The sequence below is a fragment of the Schistocerca nitens genome, chromosome 6, assembly GCF_023898315.1.
Source record: "Schistocerca nitens isolate TAMUIC-IGC-003100 chromosome 6, iqSchNite1.1, whole genome shotgun sequence".
NCBI lineage: Eukaryota > Metazoa > Arthropoda > Insecta > Orthoptera > Acrididae > Schistocerca > Schistocerca nitens.
In genome coordinates, this window is record NC_064619.1 from 740,230,286 (window position 1) to 740,253,392 (window position 23,107).

Genomic DNA, 23,107 nt, shown 5'->3' on the forward strand with positions numbered 1-23,107 from the left:
ACATCTCTAAAATCCTCTTTTCCTGAGTAAAACGTTTTCTTTCTTGAAAACTGCTAGTTCTACAGCTATTCAATTTTTACTGCTGGTTTATTACGGTATATAAATCATACGAATACTAGACGAATGTGGGAAAAATGTTTCTACACATTTGTTTGCCTCTCAAACAATTTTTTTTTTTTCTAACCGATAAAATCGGTGACAAAATTGATGAGATTCTTTCCGCGATAACTCCCGACTGGCAACATTTAGACCTATTTCGATTGCGAATGTATCACAAACAAGACATGGAGGAAACAACTCCTCAATCAGAATTCGTCAAAGTGTTGCCAATCGGTAGTTATCGTGGAAGGAAACTGGCCAATTTTGCCACCGAATTTAGCGGGGGAAAATATTTGTTTGAGAGGTTGTCAAATGAGCAGGAGTTCATGTCCCACGGTGTACTATCATTTTTGTGATTGCTACGGTGTAATGAAGCATCATTAGACATTTCACAGCTGTAAAATTAATAGTTATAGAGAAAGAATACACTTTAGTCGGAAAAAATTTACTTTTTAATTCTTTTTACAAAACGGAAAAGTAGAGAAATATGTACTATGAACGTAGGCAGATATTTTTTTAGTGTGTTGGCTGGTTTCTTCCCTGAATCGAACAGTGATCCCACAATACATCACAAAGTTTATGACCTGATGTTTCCTATACGGTCATAACTGCGCTGCTAAGTGGATTATGCCAGTCAGTATAGAATAACTGTTTTGCGTCCATGTGCCCACTCTCCAGCACCTGACCTGCTGCTCAGGGGAAAGTAAGCCTTAATGGCTTTCTCTTGCCACATTTACTGGGAGGTACTAAGCAACCCGAAGACGTAGCCAATAGAAATATCTGTACTCATAACCGTTACGCTGTGTATCATAACGTGATGTAAAACGACGACTAGCGCGTTGTTACCATGTGGACTCAACGAAATTTAGATGTGAGAGTAAACTTTCTGCAGGCACTGTATTGATACATTTGACGGACTGAACAAGAAATATTTTGTTGTAGATCTCTCTCCAGTATTTGACTGTTTCAGTCGGAAGAAAATGCTGACAGTATTATGTCATTCATTGTGACTGATTGCAGAGACAATACAGAAGTTGAATCCATTATCACTTAATGTGCAATAACGTGGGATGAGACAGAGATACAAGCTCCATCAAATGTTTCAGATGAACATAAAACTGCGTTGCAGGTAAACGAAGGTTCTGACCCAGAGGCACAAATTTACATAAAAGAGAGGAGATCAGTTTTGTGAACAATATGTATGTCCTGTTCGGAAGAGGACAGATTGAAGGGGAAAAAGGATTGACAGGAGTGAAAATGAAATAGTTAGTCGCATCGGAAAAGGAAGAAGATATAAATACACTGATGAGGCAAAGTATCGGGTGATCAAAAAGTCAGTATAAATTTGAAAACTTAATAAAACACGAAATAATGTAGATAGAGAGGTAAAATTAGACACACATGCTTGGAATGACATGGGGTTTTATTAGAAACAAAAAAAAGTTCACAAAATGTCCGACAGATGGCGCTGGACAGCAACAAAACTGCCACCGTGACGGGTGAGAGGTACGCCGATATGTTACAGAATCTTATAATACCCAGCCTGGCTGATAAACACCTGCTGGAACGTACGATGTTTATGCAGTATGGCGCTCCACCCCATATTGCTAGACGCGTGAAAGATCTCTTGCGCGCATCGTTTGTTGATGATCGTGTGCTCAGCCGCCACTTTCGTCATGCTTGGCCTCCCAGGTCCCCAGACCTCAGTCCGTGCGATTATTGGCTTTGGGGTTACCTGAAGGCGCAAGTGTATCGTGATCGACCGACATCTCTAGGGATGCTGGAGGACAACATCCGACGCCAATTCCTCACCGTAACTCCGGACATGCATTACAATGCTGTGCACCACACTATTCCTCGACCACAGCTATTGTTGAGGAATGATGGTGGACATATTGGGCATTTCCTGTAAAAAACATCATCTTTGCTTTGTCTTACTTTGTTATGCTAATTATTGCCATTCTGATCAGATGAAGCGCCATCTGTCGGACATTTTTTTTTAACTTTTGTATTTTTTTGGTTCTAATAAAACCCCATGTCATTCCAAGTATGTGTGTCAATTTGTACCTCTCTATCTACATTATTCCGTGATTTATTCAGTTTTCAAATTTATACTGACTTTTTCATTACCCGGTATTATGACGACTTGCTTCACAGCTCGTTTCTCCGTCTTTAGAACGAAGTGCTTCACCGATTCTGTGTATCAGGGATCCGACAGTTTGTTGGTAGGTTTGTGGAGGTATGTGTCATTAGATGTCTACGCACAGATAATGTACTTAGCGTAAATAATGACCTGCTGACTAGGTTATGCGGTGATGACGCTCGAGAGCGACCGAGATGTGTTCCGTAGAATTAACGTCAGGTGAATTTGGTTGCCGAGACGTCAATGTGAGTTCCCTGGAATGCTCCTCAAACCACTGCAGAACGGTTCTGGCTCCGAGACACCGACATTTATACAGCTGAAGTACGATATCGTCGTCGGGGAAGACATTAAGCGTGAAGGGATGGGAATGGTTTGCAGGTGTCAGCGTCTCTTTGAGTACTGCCACAGATCCCATGAAGCGCAGCAGAATGTCTCCCATGGCACAGTACTGGTCCCACCAGTCTGCGTCCGTGGCGCGCTGCGCGTAAGTCGCCAACATCACTTATTCGACCTACGTACAGTTTTTACAAACTCTTCAGTTTGCTATCAAAATGAAACTGAGATCTGCCGTGAATAAAGAGATTAGCCTATTTTATGAACCCGTTGTACTATTTGTACGAGTTCACAATAATGGTGATTTAGCGCTTTTCTTCATAGCGTGTGCGATGCTCATGGAGCAGAAGAGAAGGAAACTGTAGGCTCTTCTGAAACAAGTGACAGTAAACAAATAAAAGTGTAATATCTGACGGCAACTACATTCACTAAGAGGAGGGTCCAAGAGAAATTTTGGAAAAAAGCTAAGGAAACGTCGATATAATTATGATAGTTTACTTGTAACAGAGCTACAACATCTACCACAAGTGTGTACAGTACCACCCCTGACTCCTTGAAGTCAGGAGCGTAAAGTGCTCAGGAACGTCGTGGCAGGTCGTGTGTTGTGTAGTCTGGAAGCCCTTCTAAGAAAAAGTGAATGCAAAGGGCCCTCTCAGGCTTTGTAAAATTACCTGTGAATATAGCACGAAAAAAATAAACCCGTAGTAAAACTGATGCTCAGATATCTCCAGCCTTTTCCTATTCTGTAAAACTCCAGTTTTTGTTGAACTCCTAATGGAATCCAATAACACGATTCGATCGCAGTATGTGTTGAATAGTAGTTTACTTGGTTTTAAGGAGTCGTACAAGAACAACGCTGCCGGCCGCGGTGGCCGATCGGTTCTAGGCGCTTCAGTCCGGAACCGCGCGACTGCTATGGTCGCAGGTCGAATCCTGCCTCGGGCATGGATGTGTGTGATGTCCTTAGGTTAGTTAGCTTTAAGTAGTTCTAAGTTCTAGGGGACTGATTACCTCAGATGTTAAGTCCCATAGTGCTCAGAGCCATTTGAGCCAAAAATAAGGCTTTTTTGATAAACAATCAATGTGAGGACGACTAGAAGCAGCATTTATTATCGCACCAGAGTTAGGCTACCGCCCGATTGCATACTTTACCTTCACAACTATGAACTCAAGCCTGACTTGCAAAATTATCTTTAACCGCGATGTGTGATACCGCTAAATAGGCAACCGGCACCTGTGCATGTGCGGTTCCGCCCACGTCACCTGGCGCCACATTCATTTGTCGACAAACAGCAGCGCGCTCATTGTTCAGTGGTAACGCCATGTTTGAGTCTCTTACGACGTGCAGTAACAAAAAAAGGGCGTACCCAGGGGTGGGGGGCGGGGGGTCAGGTCTTACTAGTCTCAGGAAACAAGGACTCGAGACAACATACAGCACTTCTTACTAAATAAAACAGTAAACTAGTGAAAAACTGCTTTCAATAAACATTTTAAATATAAGAATGCACTTGTTTAAAAATACAACTTTTTAATTCAGTAATAATCTTCTAGGATTCGCCGACAGTAACGTGTCGAAGACGAAAAAAATTACTCCCGTATCTGCGCGAACGAGTTCCAATATCTTCTAGGGGGGAGGGGGGGGGCAGCTGCCCCCCCCCCCCTGCCCCTCGCTGGGTACGCCCATGTGCAGTAACAAAAGTAACGAGTACTTCAAGGTTTTGTGTCACGAGAATAACGACCGAACTTGTACGGTGCACACTTTACACCGAGGTGAGAAAAGTCGTGGGATACCTTCAATTATTGTGGTGGACGTCCTTTCGCTCGGCGTAGTGCAGCAGGTGGACGTGGCAGGGACTCAACAATTCGTTGGGTCGCGTGCAGAAACGGTGAGCCGTGTTGCCTCTGTAGCCGTTCATAGTTGTGAAAGTGTAGCCGGTGCAGGATTTTGTTCACGAAGTGACCTCTGGATTATGTCCTGTAAATGCTTGATGGGATTCATTTCAGGCGATCTGAGTGACCAAATCATTAGCTCGAACTGTTCTTCAAACCAATCGCGAACAATTGTGGGTCAGTTACGAGAAACACTTTCATTCATAAAAGTTCTACCGTTGTTTGGGAATGTGGTGATTGGTGCAAATGGTCACCAAGTAGCCGAACATAGCCATTTCCAGTCAATGATGGGTTCGGTTGAACCGGAGGACACAGTCCATTCCATGTAAAGACACGTCACACTGTTGCAGAGCCACCACCAGCTTGCACAGTGCGTTGGTGACAACTTGTGTTCGCGGTCGCGTGCGGTCTGCGCCACTCTCGAACCGTACCATCAGCTCCTATGAACTGAAATTCAGAGTTATCTGACCAGGCCACAGTTTTCCAGCCGTGTAGGGTCCAACCGGTATGTCTCTGCAGATAATGTGGTGCTGCTAGCAGCCACTCGTCTTGGGCGTCTGTTGCTTTAGCCCATTAACGCGGAATTTTGCCGCACTGCCATAACGAATACGTTCGTCGTACGTGGCACTCTGATTGCAGCGACCATTTCACGCAGTGTTGCTCGTCTGGTAGTACTGCCTACCCTACGAAACGTCGCTGCTCTCGGTCGTTAAGTGCAGGCCATCGGCCACTGCGTTGTTTCGTAATAGAATGTCCCGTGCGCCTGGCTCCAACTACTATTACGCTCTCAAATTCTCTTAATTTCCGCCGTGCGAACAATGTCACGACGGAAACCTTTGCACATGAATCACGCGAGTAGAAATCACACAAGCGGCCTATTCATAGTTTGTTTATGCGCTACTGTCGCAGTGTCTTGAAAGGAGGATATAAGATGACCATCAACAAAAGCAAAACGAGGATAATGGAATGTAGCCGAATTAAGTCGGGTGATGCTGAGGGAATGATGGTCAAAGTAGAGAGGATATAAAATGTGGACTGGCAATGGCAAGGAAAGCTTTTCTGAAGAAGAGAAATTTGTTAACGTCGAGTATAGATTTAAGTGTCAGGAAGTCGTTTCTGAAAGTTTTTGTATGGAGTGTAGCCATGTATGGAAGTGAAACGTGGACGATAAATAGTTTGGACAAGAAGACAATAGAAGCTTTCGAAATGTGGTGCTACAGAAGAATGCTGAAGATTAGATGGGTAGATCACGTAACTAATGATGAGGTATTGAATAGAATTGGAGAGAAGAGGAGTTTGTGGCACAACTTGACTAGAAGAAGGCATCGGTTGGTAGGACATGTTCTGAGGCATCAAGCGATCACCAATTTAGTATTGGACGGCAGCGTGGAGGGTAAAAATCGTAGAGGGAGACTAAGCAGATTCAGAAGGATGTAGGCTGCAGTACGAACTGGGAGATGAAGAAGCTTGCACAGGATAGAGTAGCGTGGAGAGCTGCATCAAACCAGTCTCAGGACTGAAGACCACAACAAGAACAATCACAGCCTGTATGTGTGCAGATTGCTACCCCATGACCTGTGACCTCCCTGTAGTGCTTAATTTTACAGTCCTAACCCTAACACATCGACAGCCGGCGGTGTCAGGCCACCAGGCATGAAGGAGAGCACGACACGTGGTGCGGTGACTCACGGACTGGGCGTTGGGCGCCGCTGTGCACGTGGCGGCGAGCAGCGCCAGCAGCAGAGGCAGCGGCAGGTGTCTGGGGGCGGCCATGGCGGTCGCGGCGGGCGGCTGGGTGGCGTCGGGGGCAGCGCCGCGCTTATAACGGCTGGCGGGCGGCAGATGGGCGCCCAGATAGCGGCGCGGCTTCCGGCTGACGGCTGCGGCCGCTATCTGCTGCCGCATCTCACACTGCGGCGGACAATGTGTAATGGATACCACGGGGTATTAATACTTGTCGTAGCGTATCACAGCTATTCTGTCTGCACGGGAAAAAATGTAATTGTCTGTACGCCCCCCACGTATGATCTAGTCTCTCTGACTGCTCTCTACATTGTCACAAGGCGATTTAGCTGTGCTGCTCGCGTAATGTATTTCCTGAAACGTTTAATATACTGTAATACTGCTTCCACCCGAATGAACTGTGGAAACGTTCTCTGTAAACGGCGTATACACTGACGGTCCGAAACATTAGTATCACTAGCACCGCGAGGCTGTACGCTGCCTGGTGGCTCTGAGGGCACGTGGCGCGGTAAGAGCGAAGCAAAGACGAACTGGGAATCATTCTAGCGATGATAACTGGCGCATTTGCGGAAATCTGCCGACTTAGGAGACTTTGCAAAAGCCGCATAGTTACGGTCCAGTGTCTCGGGGCGATTATCCCGGAAACGGCGAAGCTGGTGGCCTGTGGTGAGCACCTATGGAAAGTCGTTCAAGAATGCTGAAACCACGAGTAGGTGACAAGGTTCAAAAATGGTTCAAATGGCGCTGAGCACAATGGGACATCTGAGCTCATCAGTCCCCTAGAACTTAGAACTACTTAAATCTAACTAACCTAAGGACATGACACAACACCCATGCCCGAGGCAGGATTCGAACCTACGACCGTAGCAGTCGCGCGGTTCCGGACTGAAGCGCCTAGAACCGCTCGGCCACCGCGGCCGGCTAGGTGACGAGGACTTGGCCGTCCCTACCTCATCACAGAACGTAGGGATCGGAGATCTGCCTATTCTCTGAAGCAGAGTAGGCGGCGATCTGTGGCAGCTCTGAGGACAGAGTACAGTGCCAGCGCAGGCAGAGGTGTCTTGGACCTCACTGTTCAGCACACAGTGTTGAACACTGTATTCTGCAGCAGAGGACACCTACTTGTTCACATGTCGACCCAATAACACCGTCAATTATGATTACAGTGGGCACGAGGTCGATAGAACTGTGCCACCTGGTGGGATGAACTGTTTTCATTGCTAAACTAGGTCGATGGTCGTGTCCAGGTATTCCGTCATCCAGGCGGACTGCTGCTCGAAACATCCAGTGCGCCACGGATGCAGTCGGATGTGAGCGGTGTTATGTTATGGGTGACATTCACCTGGGCTTTCATGGGACCCGCGGTAATGGAAATGAGCGTTTGTTGTCAGTGGCCGGGAGTTCCCAGGCGGGAAGTTCGGCCGCCAAGTGCAAGTCTTACTGAGTGGGACGACGTATTGCGCGATTTGCTCGTCGACATTGGGATGAAATGATGATGAGGACAGCACAACACACAGCCCCTGACGGAAGAAAATCCCCCACCCCAGCTGGGAATCGAACCCGGGCCGCTGTGCATGGCATTCCAACATGCTGACCATACAGCTAATGGGACGGACCGCCCCCCCCCCCCAGTAATAATCGAAGGCACCATGATAGCTATGGACTGCGTGAACATTACTAAGGACCACCTCCAACCCCTTACGCTTGATGTCTTCCCAACAGCGATCGCATCTTCCAGCAGGGTAATTGTCTGTATCACAAGGCCAGAATCGTCCTGCAATGGTTTTAGGAGCATGATAACGAACACACCTTGATGGCTTGGCCATCATATACGGTTTACACGAATCCGATAAAACCCAACTAACGGGGACGCTATTGGACGCCAGCTCCGCGCCGACAAACCAACTGCCCGCAAATTACGGGAAGTGTGTGACTCTTGCGTGGGGATCTGGTGACACAAACCTTTGGAAGGCTGCCAAGTGCTTGTCGAATCCATGGCACGCAGAATACTTGTTGAATTGCGTTCCAAAGGTTGGCCAGCACGCTTTTAAGTAGCTGGTCATAATTTTTTGGTTCATAGTATAGTGGCAGTATTAATTGCGATGTATTTCTAAAAGATGGCAACTTCAATGCCGTTGCTCTGATATGCATAAAGTCCGTGTTGTACAGAAGTTTCGTCAGGCTGATGGTGCATTCCAGCCCGACAAAGATACAGTGAGGTGACAGAGGTCATGAGGTAGCGGTATTCACATACACATGTGGCTGTTGTATCGCCTAGTCAGGGTACTGCATTTCTGGAGCTGTCTTTTGTACTGATAAGTTTCAGGTGAAAAGGTTCCCGTCGTGATTATGGCGCCGGCCGGAGTGGCCGTGCGGTTCTAGGCGCTACAGTCTGGAACCGCGCGACTGCTACGGTCGCAGGTTCGAATTCTGCCTCGGGCATGGATGTGTGTGATGTCCTTAGGTTAGTTAGCTTTAAGTAGTTCTAAGTTCTAGGGGACTGATGACCACAGAAGTTGAGTCGCATAGTCTCAGATGTTAAGTCCCATAGTGCTCAGAGACATTTTGATTATGGCCGCACAACGGAGATTAACAGACTTCCAATGTGAAATGGTAGTTGGAGTTTAGGCGCATGGGATCTTCCATTTCGGAAACCGTTAGGGAATTCAGTATTCCGAGATCCACAGTGTCAACAGCGTGCCGAGAATATCAGATACCTCTCACCACGAACAAGCATTGGCCGAGGGCCTTCACCTAACGACCGAGAGCAGATGCGTTTGCATAGAGCTGTCAGTGCTAACAGACAAGCAACACTTCGTGCAATAGCCGCAGAAACCAATGTCGGACGGACACGAATGTATCCGTTAGGGCAGTGCGGCGAAATTTGGCGTTACGGTCTGTGGCAGCAAACGGCCGACGCCACTGCCTTTGCTTACAGCACGACACCACTTGCAGCGCCTCTCCTGGGCAGTTGGACTATAGGCGACTGGCAAACCGTAGCCTGGTCAGATGAGTCCCAGTTTCAGTTGGTAAGAGCTGATGGAAAGTTCGAGTGTGGTGCAGATCTCACGAAGGCATGGATCGAAGTTGTCAAAAAGGCACTGTGCAAGTTGGTGATGGCTACATGACGGAGTTGACTGGAAATGGTTATGTTCGGCTACTTGGAGACCGTTTACAGCCATTCATGGACTTCACATTCCCAAAAAAACGTTGCACTGTGTCACTGGGCCACAGTCGTTTGCTGTTGGTTGGAAGAACGTTGTGGAGAATTCGAGCGAATGACTTGGCCACACACATCCACCTGCGTGAATCCCAATTGAACATCTATGGGACACAACTGAGAGGTCAATTCGTGTACAAAATCCTGCACCGGCAACTCTTTCGCAATCAGGGACGGCTAGTGAGGCAGCATGGCTCAGTATTTCTGCAGGGGACTTCCACCACTAGGTGAGGCCATGCCACGTCGAGTTACTGTACTATGCCTTGCGAAAGGAGGTTCGACTTGACATCAGAAGGTGTTCCATGACTTTTCTCAGCTCAGTGTAGTCTAGTTACAAATGGAACACTTGAAAAAGTTTGAAACTAATACTAATCACACTTGGCTAAAAGTGATTGGACTGAAACACCAACTGGTAGGCACTGACATCGCATTTAAGGATGACTCACCAGTTAATTACGTGACAGTTATGCTCTTGTTTCTCCCGAAACATTGGGAGGAAAGTGCACGTCGAAATTGAATGGCTGTGTGTGAGAGGACGTGCAAGTGTGTATATTATCACACCATAATTTCACATCAAAAGTCTAGTGTCAAAATGCACACTTGCATTGAAAAATTACGTCATCAACAAAAAGAGAAAACAAAACCGCAAAAGAACGTTATTACAAACACTTCGTCAACAGTCTATTCAAGTCATCAAGTGTTTGAAGTATCTGCTGTCTCCTGTAATACACTCAGCACTCGCTGCTGCAGAGTCTCCTGCACAGACCGAACAGATTCCGTGGATGTCATCGCACATACTCCGAGAATGTCATGTTTTAAATTCACCTTGGACCAACTTGTACATCGACCTCATCTTGACGGTAATCGAGAGAAGAAAGTCCAGTGACAGCAAAATCAGATGAGTAGTGGGACAAAGTTCGTTCCAGCGCGTTTTGTTAGTTCGGATTGCCAACATCAGTAGCTAGTACACATTCAGGGGCAAACCTATCGGTTCCCTTTTGATTGACAAGTAATTAACCTATGATTCTGCTAAGACGATTATGACCCCCTGGGGGTAATCCGTCTTTTTGAAAGACAAGTCATCAACCTATTGTTCCCCCATCACTTTGGGAACTCCCCTCACCAATACATGCACTTTTCTGATATCAATTTGATTGACTAATTAATTAAATCGATTAATTAATTACCTCCACCACCACCTCTGGGAAACCACCCAGCCCCTTTCCCACCTAGAAAGTGGAAGCTCTGTGCTGGAGAGGAAGGATGACAGGAAGTTCAATTACATAGCAAAGGCTATACTGTTCATTTACAAAATTCAGTTTGCAGGATTTGGATCTCTCTTTCATTTGTGGAAAAGGTTCACATCCAGCAACTACATATGCTTATTACACGTTTACACTGCTGCAGATTGTAACTGTCGCTTTATTGTAAAATTTTCTTGTGTGCACTCATGTTGACATCCAGGATCGATTGACCTAGTACTCAGTGCCACCACCAGACTATGTCCCACCCCCCTATCCCTCGACCCCTCCCTCCCACTCCCAGAAAAAATTGGTGGGATAAAGAGTCACTCTGTTCTGGAGAGGAAGGATCTCAAAAGAAATTCAAATCAAAGTCAATAATATTTTGAAACATCTCCATTTAATCAGTTTACTGGAGACAGTATGGGTAGAGTTCACAAGCTGCACCCCACACCGTCGCCCCCTATAACGTAATAACTATAATCACCAGGATTCGAATGAAGTACGGTATTGCAGTCACCGTTTGGGGCCTCCCACTTATGTGTCTATCGTCAGGGAGCCGCCACGATGGTTAAAACCGCCCAATGTCCTAATTACAACTCATGTTATTAAATGCCACTAACCACGGAATGCATATGGGCCTCCTTTGATCTCAAGGCCCCCAAAAAAAGCACCAAGTGCCGGGATTTTGTTGATGGGAAATTTCAGATGAGGCTGCTCCCTATTTGTCTCTGTGAAAAGACAAAGCCATTTGGAAATAAGCCATTTGTACTACCCTATCAAATTAATTGCTTAACAATTTACAGGAGCCAAATAGATCACTTAAAACACTCAACTCCGCCTTACGATCATCCTTCTTCACAATGCATTTTCAATGTTTGAGCATACACGCAAACATTATACAAATCAAGTAATGAAGTCCCAGAAGCTTGTACGGAAAGATACAGGTGTTCATTCTATACAAGATTCTTTCAAGCACTCCCTCAATTTCCATGCATTTGGACATATTTTCCCTCAATTTGTACGTATTTTCTGTTATTTTTCGTAATTTTATAGATTTATTGACACTTCATCTGCCCATGCGATAATGACACGACTTCTCTCTCCATATTCTAAAATTGCGTGTAAATTTAGTGCTGTTGCCAGCACTTAGCACAAATGTACTAGTTATCAGTTGATCGATCTTCAAGCCCTATTCCGGATGCGACATATTGTGGAAACGCCTCTGATCATCGCTCTGGATATGCAACCCAACATCACTGTGGTTATAACACGTGGCGGATCCACCTTCAAACCCTATCCTGAACGTGGTATGTTATGGATAGCCATCCCAACATCGCCCTGGATACAACTCATGGCGAACCCACACTCGAACAGTAGCTCAGAAGAGTCATCTGCGCAGACACAAACATCTGTTGTTAGAAATACGGAATCGATCCTTAATCCCTTGTCAATAGAACTCAATACTTCATGCGAATAAAGAGCTAAATGTGTTTCACAAGAACGATGTTTTCTAAACCCATGTTGATTGTGTGTCAATAAACAGTTTCAAATGGTTCAAATGGCTCTGAGCACTATAGGACTTAGCATCTGAGGTCATCAGTCCCCCAGAACTTACAACTACTTAAACCTAACTAAACTAAGGACATTACACACATCCATGCCGGAGGCAGGATTCGAATCTGCGACCGTAGCGGTCGCGCGGTTCCAGGCTGAAGCGCCGGCCACTCCAGCGGGCATAGACAGTTTCAAACACAATATATATTCCACAGTCCTGCTGCATATCGACGTTAATGATGTGGGCCTGTAATTAAGTGGATTACTCCTACTACCTTTCTTGAATATTGGTGTGACCTGTGCAACCTTGCAGTCTTTGGGTACGGATCTTTCGTCGAGCGAACGGTTGTATATGATTGTTAAGTATGGAGCTAATGCATCAGCATACTCCGAAAGGAACCTATCTGGTATACACTCTTGACCAGAAGACTTGCTTTTGTTAAGGGACTAAGTTGCTTCACTACTCCCAGGATATTTACTTCTACGTTACTCATGTTGGCAGCTGTTCTTAATTCGCAGTGTGGAATATTTACTGCGTCTTCTTTTGTGAAGGCATTTCGGACGGCTGTGTTTAGTAACTCTGCTTTGGCAGCACTGTCGTCGGTAGTATCTCCATTGCTGTCGCGCAGAGAAGGCACTGATTGTTTCATGCCGCTAACATACTTCACATACGACCAGAATCTCTCTGGATTTTCTGCCAGGTTTCGAAACAAAGTTTCGTTATGGAAACTGTTATAAGCATCTCGCATTGAAGTCCGCGCTAAATTTCGAGCTTCTGTAAAAGATCGCCACTCTTTGGGATTTTGCGGCTGTTTAAATTTGGCATGTTTGTTTCATGCAACAATGTTCTGACGATTAGCTCCGTCGTTTGTTAATTTGTTTGGAATAAATCTCTCAATTGCTGCCGATACTATTTTTTGAATTCAAGCCAAATCTGGTCTACACTTACATTATTAATTTGGAATGAGTGGAGATTGTGTCTCAGGAAGGCGTCAAGTGAAGTCTTATCTCCTTTTTTAAACAGGTATATTTTTCGTTTATGTTTCGAGGATTTGGGGGTTACAATATTCAGTCTCGCTACAAAAACCCTGTGTTCACTAATCCCTGTATCCGTTTTGATGCTCGTTATTAACTCAGGATCATTTGTTGCCAAGAGGTCAAGTGTGTTTCACAACCGTTTACTATTCGGGTGGGCTCATGAACTAACTGCTCGAAATAGTTTTCAGAGAATGCGTTTAGCACAATTTCGGATGATGTTTTATTCATACCTCCGGAATTAAACACGTACTTTCGCCAACATATCGAGGGTAAATTAAAGTCACCACTAGCTATAATCGTATTAGTCGGGTATATGTTTGAAATCAAACTCAAGTTTTCTTTGAACCGTTCAGCAACTGTGTACCTGAATTGGGAGGGCGGTAAAAGGATCCAATTATTATTTTGTTTCGGTTGCCGACAATGACCTCTCCCCTTACGAACACACAGGAATAGTCTACTTCAATTTCGCGACAAGATAAACTACTTCTAACAGCAACAAACACGCCACCGCCAATCGTGTTTAGCCGTTAGCCTTTTAGCAAAAATTTCGGCTGAGCTAATATCCGGCTTTAGCCAGCTTTCAGTGCCTATGACGATTTGAGCGTCAGTGCTTTCTATTAGCACTTGGAGCTCTGCTACTTTCCCAACACAGCTACGACAATTTACAACTGTTATACCAACGGTTCCTGTATCTACGTTATTCCTGTGTTCGTCGTGCACCCTTAGTGACTGAAGCCCTTCTTGTGTTTTCCCGAGAGACTCTAACCTAAAAAACCACCCAGTCCAAGCCACACAGCACCCGCTACCAGTATAGCTGCCTGCTGCATATAGTGGACACCTGACGTATTCAGTGGAATGCGAAACCCAACCACCCTTTGGCGCAAGTCGCGGAATCTGAGGCCTACACGGTAGCAGAACCGTCTGAGCCTTTGATACAGACTCTTCACTCAGCTCTGTACCGGTCATGTCTTTCATCTTGCAAGCAAAACTGGCAGTCTTACCACTTCTGTTATCCGCTCGAAACCAGAGACAATCCAAAGTGACACACATCATTGGTCCCGACGTGAGCAACCACCCGCAGTTGGCTGCACCCTGTGCTCCTCATGGCACCGGGGAGGACCCGTTCCACATTTGGAATGACTCTACACGGTATGCACACAGAGTGCACATTGGTTTTATTTCCCTTCTTGGCAGCCACGTCCATAAGGGGCCCGATAACGCCTCTGACGTTGGAGCTCCCAACTATCAATAACCCCACCCTCTGTGATCTTGAAGGCTGCGTGGTTTCCTCTGAAACAGGACAGGCGACAGCATCTGGCTCAGCGACAGTGTCGGCCACAGACAGCACCTGGAACCTGTTTGTCAGAGAAACCGGGGAGGCCTTACTTCTGGCCGCCTGGGAAGTCTTTCGCCGCCTGCTTCGCCCTGGGACGACCTCCCCCTCGACCACAGGTGAGGGGTCAGCCTCAGTGCGAGCAGAAACTGGGCCGGCCATCGGTGAGGACCGAGCGGACTTGCTGGACGTCTGTTGGATCCCCACGGTCGGCCCACAACAGTGGTGCCCATCCAATGCAGCCTCAAGCTGTGTAACCGAAGCCATCACAGCCTGAAGATTACTGTCAAGCGTCACCAACTCGGCTCGCATCCGCACACAACAATCGCAGTCCTTGTCCATACTAAAGACCGTGGAAAGCTAAGTTATGCTGATAAACGGACTATCGACTCATGTTACGGAAATCTACTGCAGATCCTGACGAAAGCGCAGGAACTGTGTCTAATAAATTAGATTAGTACTCAGAGATTCAAAAACCGAGCTACCGAAGCACTCAGGTGAAACTAAATAACTGTTTGGAAACTTGTAATATGTAACAAAATCGGTTTACTTTCCGACGTAAACGAAAACGTGAGAACTGTGGCTATTAGATATTTAATTAACATGCAGAAACTCAAAAAACTAAACTATTAAAGCACACAGATGATATTATAAAATTCGCTCCTGATTGGGAACTCGTAAAAGTCGTAATATCGGTTACTTCGCTGTTGCTGCTTGTGTCTTGGTCAGCTACTGCTGCCTGACTGTAGTTAGCATGGAAGCACCGAGAACCAGGGAAACGGTTATTTTTTTCGTGGACAGCAATGGGACGATTGTAATAATATGTTTAACGTGGTTGACCATCGAACGTAGAATAATATGTCGGATCACAAGCCCAGGCGTGACCCCAAAGTTATCGGCAACCACATTATAGATTTTTATAAAGTGTCCTTAGCTAAAGAGCGTTGTATTACGAGCTGGGATGACTGCAATACACAACTACAGAATGGACCGCGTGTTTGACCTTGTGAACAGCTGTTTTTGTGCTTTAAACCCTAATAAACGGTATTTCCACTGTGGTTCTCTGTACTCACCCTCAATCACAACCTTGCGGTGTCAGCTAACAAACAGTTGCTGTATGGTTTTCATAAAAACAGTATACTGTATGTCTGTTGAAGTAATAATGATACATGCAAGCTGACTGCTGTCTTTGATGCTTTCCTGGAAAAGACAGCCGTCTGTCTCTACACTGACATGGATCTGCGTTAAAGAACTGTAGAAAGTAGATGGAGTGATCGGTTGAGAGGAAGAGAGGGAGATGTTGCTGCAAGCCATTTCTCACGCATTTAACCATTTTCCCCTTGTTCTCTTGGGATGTACGAGGGCGGTTCAGAAAGTAACCTCCGATTGGTCACAGTGCGGGTTGTGGGGGGAGTGGCGACGCCATCTGTGCGTTCACGCACTCAACAGGTCAGTCGGCATCAAGCCGTGGTCGAGTGAACGTCGTACCTGCGCTAGTTTAGTTTTTGTGGCAGTTTGAAATGTGTGCTGCAATAGAAAACCCCGCCAAATGTGAAGTGCGTGCTGTCATAAGGTTTTTTACAGCCAAAGGATATTCTGCAGCAGCTATTCATCGTGAGCTTTGTGCCGTGTACGGACCAAGAGTTATGAGCGAAGGAGTTGTCCGTGAATGGGTACGTTTATTTAAAGGTGGACGAGAAAACGTTCATGATGAAGAGAGGAGTGGTAGACCATCATTGGTGACTGACGAACTCGTTCAGACAGTTGATGCAAAAGTTCGTGAAAATCGACGTTTCTCAATGTTGGAGTTGTCTACTGGTTTTCCACAGATTTCTAAGACTCTCTTGTACGAGATAGTGACAGCAAGATTGGGTTACCGTAAGTTCTGTGCACGATGGGTGCCCAAAATTCTTACCGACCACCACAAAACTCAAAGAATGGCCTCTGCATTAGACTTTCTGTCACGTTATGAGGACGAAGGAGAACCATTGTTAAACAGAATCGTGACCGGTGACGAAATGGTTCAAATGGCTCTGAGCACTATGGGACTCAACTGCTGTGGTCATAAGTCCCCTAGAACTTAGAACTACTTAAACCTAACTAACCTAAGGACAGCACACAACACCCAGCCATCACGAGGCAGAGAAAATCCCTGACCCCGCCGGGAATCGAACCCGGGAACCCGGGCGTGGGAAGCGAGAACGCTACCGCACGACCACGAGATGCGGGCTCCGGTGACGAAACCTGGATTAAGTACGTGAACCCTGAGACAAAAGAACAATCAAAGATGTGGGCACATGCAAATTCTCCTACCAAACCAAGAAAAGCCTCGCAAGATTTTTCTGCCAGAAAAATGATGGCAACGGTGTTTTGGGATGACAAAGGGGTGTTGTTGGTTGAATTCATGGAACGTGGTACGACCATTAATCAAGACGTGTACTATGAAACAATAAAAAAGTTACGACGGGCTATACAGAACAAACGCCGTGGTATGCTGACTTCCGGTATCGTTTTTTTGCGCGATAACGCCCGTCCTCACTCTGCTCGCAGAACAACGGCCCTTCTTGAGTCCTTCAAGTGGGACGTTATCAACCATCCACCTTACAGCCCAGACCTGGCGCCAAGTGATTATCACCTCTTCATGCATTTGAAGAAATGGCTCGGGTCACAGCGGTTTGATGACGACGAAGAGCTCAAAGATGCGGTCACAGGCTGGCTCCAGGCACAAGCGGGTGATTTTTATGCAGAAGGAATTTCAAAGCTTGTGAAGAGATACGATAAGTGCCTCAATCGCTATGGAGACTATGTAGAAAAATAGTGCAAAGATGTAGTTGTAAGATGTATATATTAAAAAATTTTTATTTAACTTGGTGTATTTTTTTAAATCAACCGGAGGTTACATTCTGAACGGCCCTCGTATATGTTGTATGGTATGGCCTGTGATCGAATCGTGTATTACCGTGTGTTCTGTGTATCCAATTGCCACCGCTAACGGTATAGTAAGTAGTTTTACTCTATTGGATCGTATAAATTAACGATGGTAGAGAGAATTTTAGGTGACAGATGGGAATTAACCCCGAGTTATGCAGAACTCATTCACATTGTAGTACCTGTATGTAGTTTGGAAATGAACTGCACCGCAGTGGCAAACCCTCCTCCTTCTTCCAGTTCCTGTATGATGTGCCGTCTTCCTAAGTTTCCTGATAGAATCACCGCTGTAACTGCTTATACTGTCTTTTTCCTACTACCTCGTGTTGTAGGAGAAAGCTTCGTTTCGCATTCGCCTTACAGATCGTACAAGGTTGGTGGAGCTGTGACAACATGTTCCCATTGCCACCGAGTGGTGAGATAAGACGATCCTGTCGCAGTAGCTCAGCTCACGCTGTTTCTCCACGTGTTGCAGAAGGTGGCAGATACAGCTCTCTCCGACTTTTGTTCAGTTCCGACTTCAGTTGGGACGATCACATGGACAAAGCTGCAGGGAAGGCGGGGTAGAGAATGAGGAAGAGTTACAAGATGCAGAGCGAGTGTCTAAAAATCCGCACTAGAGTTTTTGCTGTAGTAGATAGGTTCCAGAAGGGTGACCCGTTTCGAAATATGAAAGTGGTACGAATATTGTCTACCAGTGGCTACAATCATTAAAAGACTTCTCCATAGGATCCATGTATGTGATTGAACCGATAGACTAGATTCCAAATCACAGACAGCATTTCTTCTAGAAGGCGTAACGCTTTCAGCATCTCTTGTGTATGCCTGTAGAATCAAGACAGCTTTTTGTGCTGGGTGATGGTAGCATACTCACTGTGATCATGTTTTTAACAGCGCAGTCCTTACACAAATCGTATGTTGCCAGCAGTAGAATCCTTCTGAGGTCAACTTCAAATGTCAATTCTCAATAGTGTCCTTTGAAGAGAACATCGTCTTCTCTAAAGGGATCTCCATTTGAACTACCCGGTGAGTGTAACCCAATTGCTGAAAAATAAAAATTACTCGCCATGCAAAGTGACTCTCATGGTACATTTAATTAATTAGCCTTTCAATAAGATATCAGTGATGTATCTCCTGGTGGGTGGAAACGATAGCTAGGGCACAATCGAAACGATTCAGAAGAACGCGTGCGGTAATTGTTCGTTTTTATCGTTGTGGCGATATCTTTCAATGATATTTCAACCTCGCACATACACAGGGAGAGACAATAATCCTAATAAAATCAGATGCATTACCGAATTTATAAAGTAATACCTAGCATAAACCTGATATTTAAAACTTCTCTGTGCTGTTACCCTCAGAGATTTCGTATGTTTATTTATTTATTTTCAAAGGGTACAGTACTGCCCGACATTGAAAATAGGTACAACATACTTCATTATTTTTGTCAGAACAACACAAAAAGGCGACTGGTTGCAGTAACTTCTGAAAACCTTAGAACAACACATTTTTTTTGTAAAATAACTCAGTTTCAATTAATACAGCGAAGCCGGATACCAGTGTGGGGAAGAATGACAATTTATTTATTTAATTGATCACATGTGCACTCCCACAAAATACACTCCTGGAAATTGAAATAAGAACACCGTGAATTCATTGTCCCAGGGAGGGGAAACTTTATTGACACATTCCTGGGGTCAGATACATCACATGATCACACTGATAGAACCACAGGCACATAGACACAGGCAACAGAGCATGCACAATGTCGGCACTAGTACAGTGTATATCCACCTTTCGCAGCAATGCAGGCTGCTATTCTCCCATGGAGACGATCGTAGAGATGCTGGATGTAGTCCTGTGGAACGGCTTGCCATGCCATTTCCACCTGGCGCCTCAGTTGGACCAGCGTTCGTGCTGGACGTGCAGACCGCGTGAGACGACGCTTCATCCAGTCCCAAACATGCTCAATGGGGGACAGATCCGGAGATCTTGCTGGCCAGGGTAGTAGACTTACACCTTCTAGAGCACGTTGGGTGGCACGGGATACATGCGGACGTGCATTGTCCTGTTGGAACAGCAAGTTCCCTTGCCGGTCTAGGAATGGTAGAACGATGGGTTCGATGACGGTTTGGATGTACCGTGCACTATTCAGTGTCCCCTCGACGATCACCAGTGGTGTACGGCCAGTGTAGGAGATCGCTCCCCACACCATGATGCCGGGTGTTGGCCCTGTGTGCCTCGGTCGTATGCAGTCCTGATTGTGGCGCTCACCTGCACGGCGCCAAACACGCATACGACCATCATTGGCACCAAGGCAGAAGCGACTCTCATCGCTGAAGACGACACGTCTCCATTCGTCCCTCCATTCACGCCTGTCGCGACACCACTGGAGGCGGGCTGCACGATGTTGGGGCGTGAGCGGAAGACGGCCTAACGGTGTGCGGGACCGTAGCCCAGATTCATCGAGACGGTTGCGAATGGTCCTCGCCGATACCCCAGGAGCAACAGTGTCCCTAATTTGCTGGGAAGTGGCGGTGCGGTCCCCTACGGCACTGCGTAGGATCCTACGGTCTTGGCGTGCATCCGTGCGTCGCTGTGGTCCGGTCCCAGGTCGATGGGCACGTGCACCTTCCGCCGACCACTGGCGACAACATCGATGTACTGTGGAGACCTCACGCCCCACGTGTTGAGCAATTCGGCGGTACGTAACCGGCCTCCCGCATGCCCACTATACGCCCTCGCTCAAAGTCCGTCAACTGCACATACGGTTCACGTCCACGCTGTCGCGGCATGCTACCAGTGTTAAAGACTGCGATGGAGCTCCGTATGCCACGGCAAACTGGCTGACACTGACGGCGGCGGTGCACAAATGCTGCGCAGCTAGCGCCATTCGACGGCCAACACCGCGATTCCTGGTGTGTCCGCTGTGCCGTGCGTGTGATCATTGCTTGTACAGCCCTCTCGCAGTGTCCGGAGCAAGTATGGTGGGTCTGACACACCGGTGTCAATGTGTTCTTTTTTCCATTTCCAGGAGTGTAAATCCCTACATCCAGATTGGTGAGATCTGTGAAATGAATGAATGTATGGTCATCTGCTAACCACAGATAGTGAATGTGAATATATGATCATCTTTGAGACGACCCTTTGTCCACCTTTGGTGGGACCAAAGAGATGAAATTTACCTGAGCTTTGAGCGCCTGAAATGTGGCTGACCAATACGGTAGCAATGTGCTCCCCCACTTCATCAGAGGTGCGAGAGGACCTGAAGAACGGCCATGTTTCAGCACTCTGCCGCTGGATCTTGTGCTGTTAAGACCTGTTTTAGTTGTGCTCCGTTAAGACAAAAGAGTGGAGACATGGTATGCATGTGGAATATTTAAGAGTAGTTTGAAATAATAATTTCTCTATTTCAGGAAATTTGTGGGGAGAATTAAATGTCAGGCAGGTAATATTAATGGGACTGTAGTAATCTTCGGAAGTGACCAACGGTCACAATGAAACCATATGTAGCAATAAGATGAAATACTTCCGTGTGCATAAGTTAAGCTGAATTACTAGCATGTGTACTATAAGTTGAAATATTTAAGAAATAGCGTGTGCAGGACTTGAAATTAGAGGCGAGTACTTCCACGTGGTGAGTACTGTGTGAGTCTCAATCTGTGTATGAGACAAAGGATAAAGAGAAGTACTCGTCCATGGTATCAGTTGAGGACTTGCGTGTGTGATGAATATGTTCTTAATATTACTTTGCGTGATATGATTCCGTGTGCCGCTAGATTCAAACTCTGAGAGAGAAGCAAGGTGAGTCGGCCGTCTATCCAGCAACGCCACTTGGCTTGCACTGCACAGGAAGACTTGCATATATCTCCAGAGTTCATAGTAGGAAAGTAGAATTACGAAGTGGGGCAGTGTCGTGGGAAACTGGGATAAATATTAATTGAAGTGGGAAAGCTGAAAGTGATAATGTTGTGACTATTCCCTGTGTAGTATTTCATATTGTAGTGTGGTGTATGTCATGTAATTTGGGTATGTGTGGTTTGCATGGGAGAGTAGCGAGGTAGTTTCAAAAGATTAGTGGGTTATGCGTGTTCCTTTTGTACTGCTCGGTCTGGAGGAAAGTTTCGTGATGATGATTGTGAGAGTCGAAGTGTGAGAAATAATAAAAGATCCACCATCCTATCCAGAAAGTGCACTGTAGCGTTAAATAATTACGAGACCATAAGGTAGAGAATCACCAATGTTAAGCCATGCACACTGGGCGGAATTTCTTATGTGTTATTGTTGTAGGTTATAGAATTTGTGTGTTTAGGTTATAGAATTTATCGGAATAAATAAGTTAGTGAAAAGAAAAAGATTGGTGGACATTTCCTTCGAATTGTATGTTGTCATGATGTCCCGAATTTATAATGTGTGCGCCATTCATATTCAGTGCAGTGGCCACGTGTTGATAAAAGCCGTTAAATAAAAGACAAAAAGAAAATGTGGTATTGCCAGTGCGTAGTGAACAGTCAGAGTTCTGTAAATTACTGATAGTCAGATATGCGTTTCCGTTGCGTATTATTTTTACAGGAGGATAATTTGTAACTTAATTGTGAGTACAAGAGTTCATGCTACTCGATAAATAAGAATGAATCCACTCGCTTGGCGGACCACTCATCTTGCAGGCCTGACTGCTTGATGCCACAGTATGAGCAAGGCATGTGGGTGCCTCTCATAATTTCGACCCTGCCAGGATTTTTTTTTGCCAGGATTTTTTGCCAGGATATTTTGCTGTTAGGGTTTGCTGTTAAGACTTTTTTTGATGGAATATATTGTGATACGCTAAGAAGTAAAATTTTTTTTATTTGCAATTTCTTTCTGGATTGGTGAGGATCTTTAATTTTTTTTATGTAATTAATTGCTATATCGTCCAAGGCTGGAAGATCGTTGCATAATTTTTTTTTGCGTAATGTCCGTAGTAACTAGGTCGCAGTCGAAAAGTGTAGTCACCATGGAGAATAGTGATTCTGGGGTGAACGTAGCAGTGCAGCAGGAAGTAGGTGTCGACCATGGGCTAATGAGCGGGAACGGCAAACACTCGGAAGGGGCTGAATTGTTCAGCGGACCGCGGCTAGGTGATTCTTTAAGTGGCGGGCTTTTTCCACAAACGGGGGCTTTTCCCGACGACGCGGGCGAGCCGGGACTAGGTCAGGTATGCAGTGAAAGTGTAGCTACCCTTGGCGAGGCTACGGTTTCTCAGGCGAACGAGGTGAGCGCACCGATAGTAGCAAACGACAATGTGCTACTGCAGTTTTTACAGAGGATGGATAGAGATAATAAGGAAAGAGATAGGGAGTATAAGGAAAGATTGGAGGCAAATAAGCAAAGATGGGAAGCGATGGATAGAGATAATAAGGAAAGATTGGAAGCAATGGATAAGGAGACTAAGGAAAGATTGGAAGCAATGAACAGAGATAATAAGGAGAGAGATAGGGAGACTAAGGAAAGATTGGAAGCAAATAAGGAAAGATTGGAGGCAAATAAGGAAAGATTGGAGGCAATGGATAACGGAAATAAAGAGGCAATGAGGAAGCTACACA

At 45.8% G+C, this 23,107-nt stretch overlaps 1 protein-coding gene across 1 annotated transcript in view; it reads right to left on the reverse strand.

Moving 5' to 3' along the window:
• Positions 1–6,248, reverse strand: part of LOC126263613 (uncharacterized) — a 74,657-nt gene extending 68,409 nt beyond the window's left edge. The window contains exon 1 of the mRNA XM_049960700.1: positions 6,155–6,248. Coding sequence (XP_049816657.1) covers positions 6,155–6,238 — 84 coding nt within the window. The 5' untranslated portion in view covers positions 6,239–6,248. The remainder of the gene's footprint in view (positions 1–6,154) is intronic.
• Positions 6,249–23,107: the final 16,859 nt, after the last annotated feature.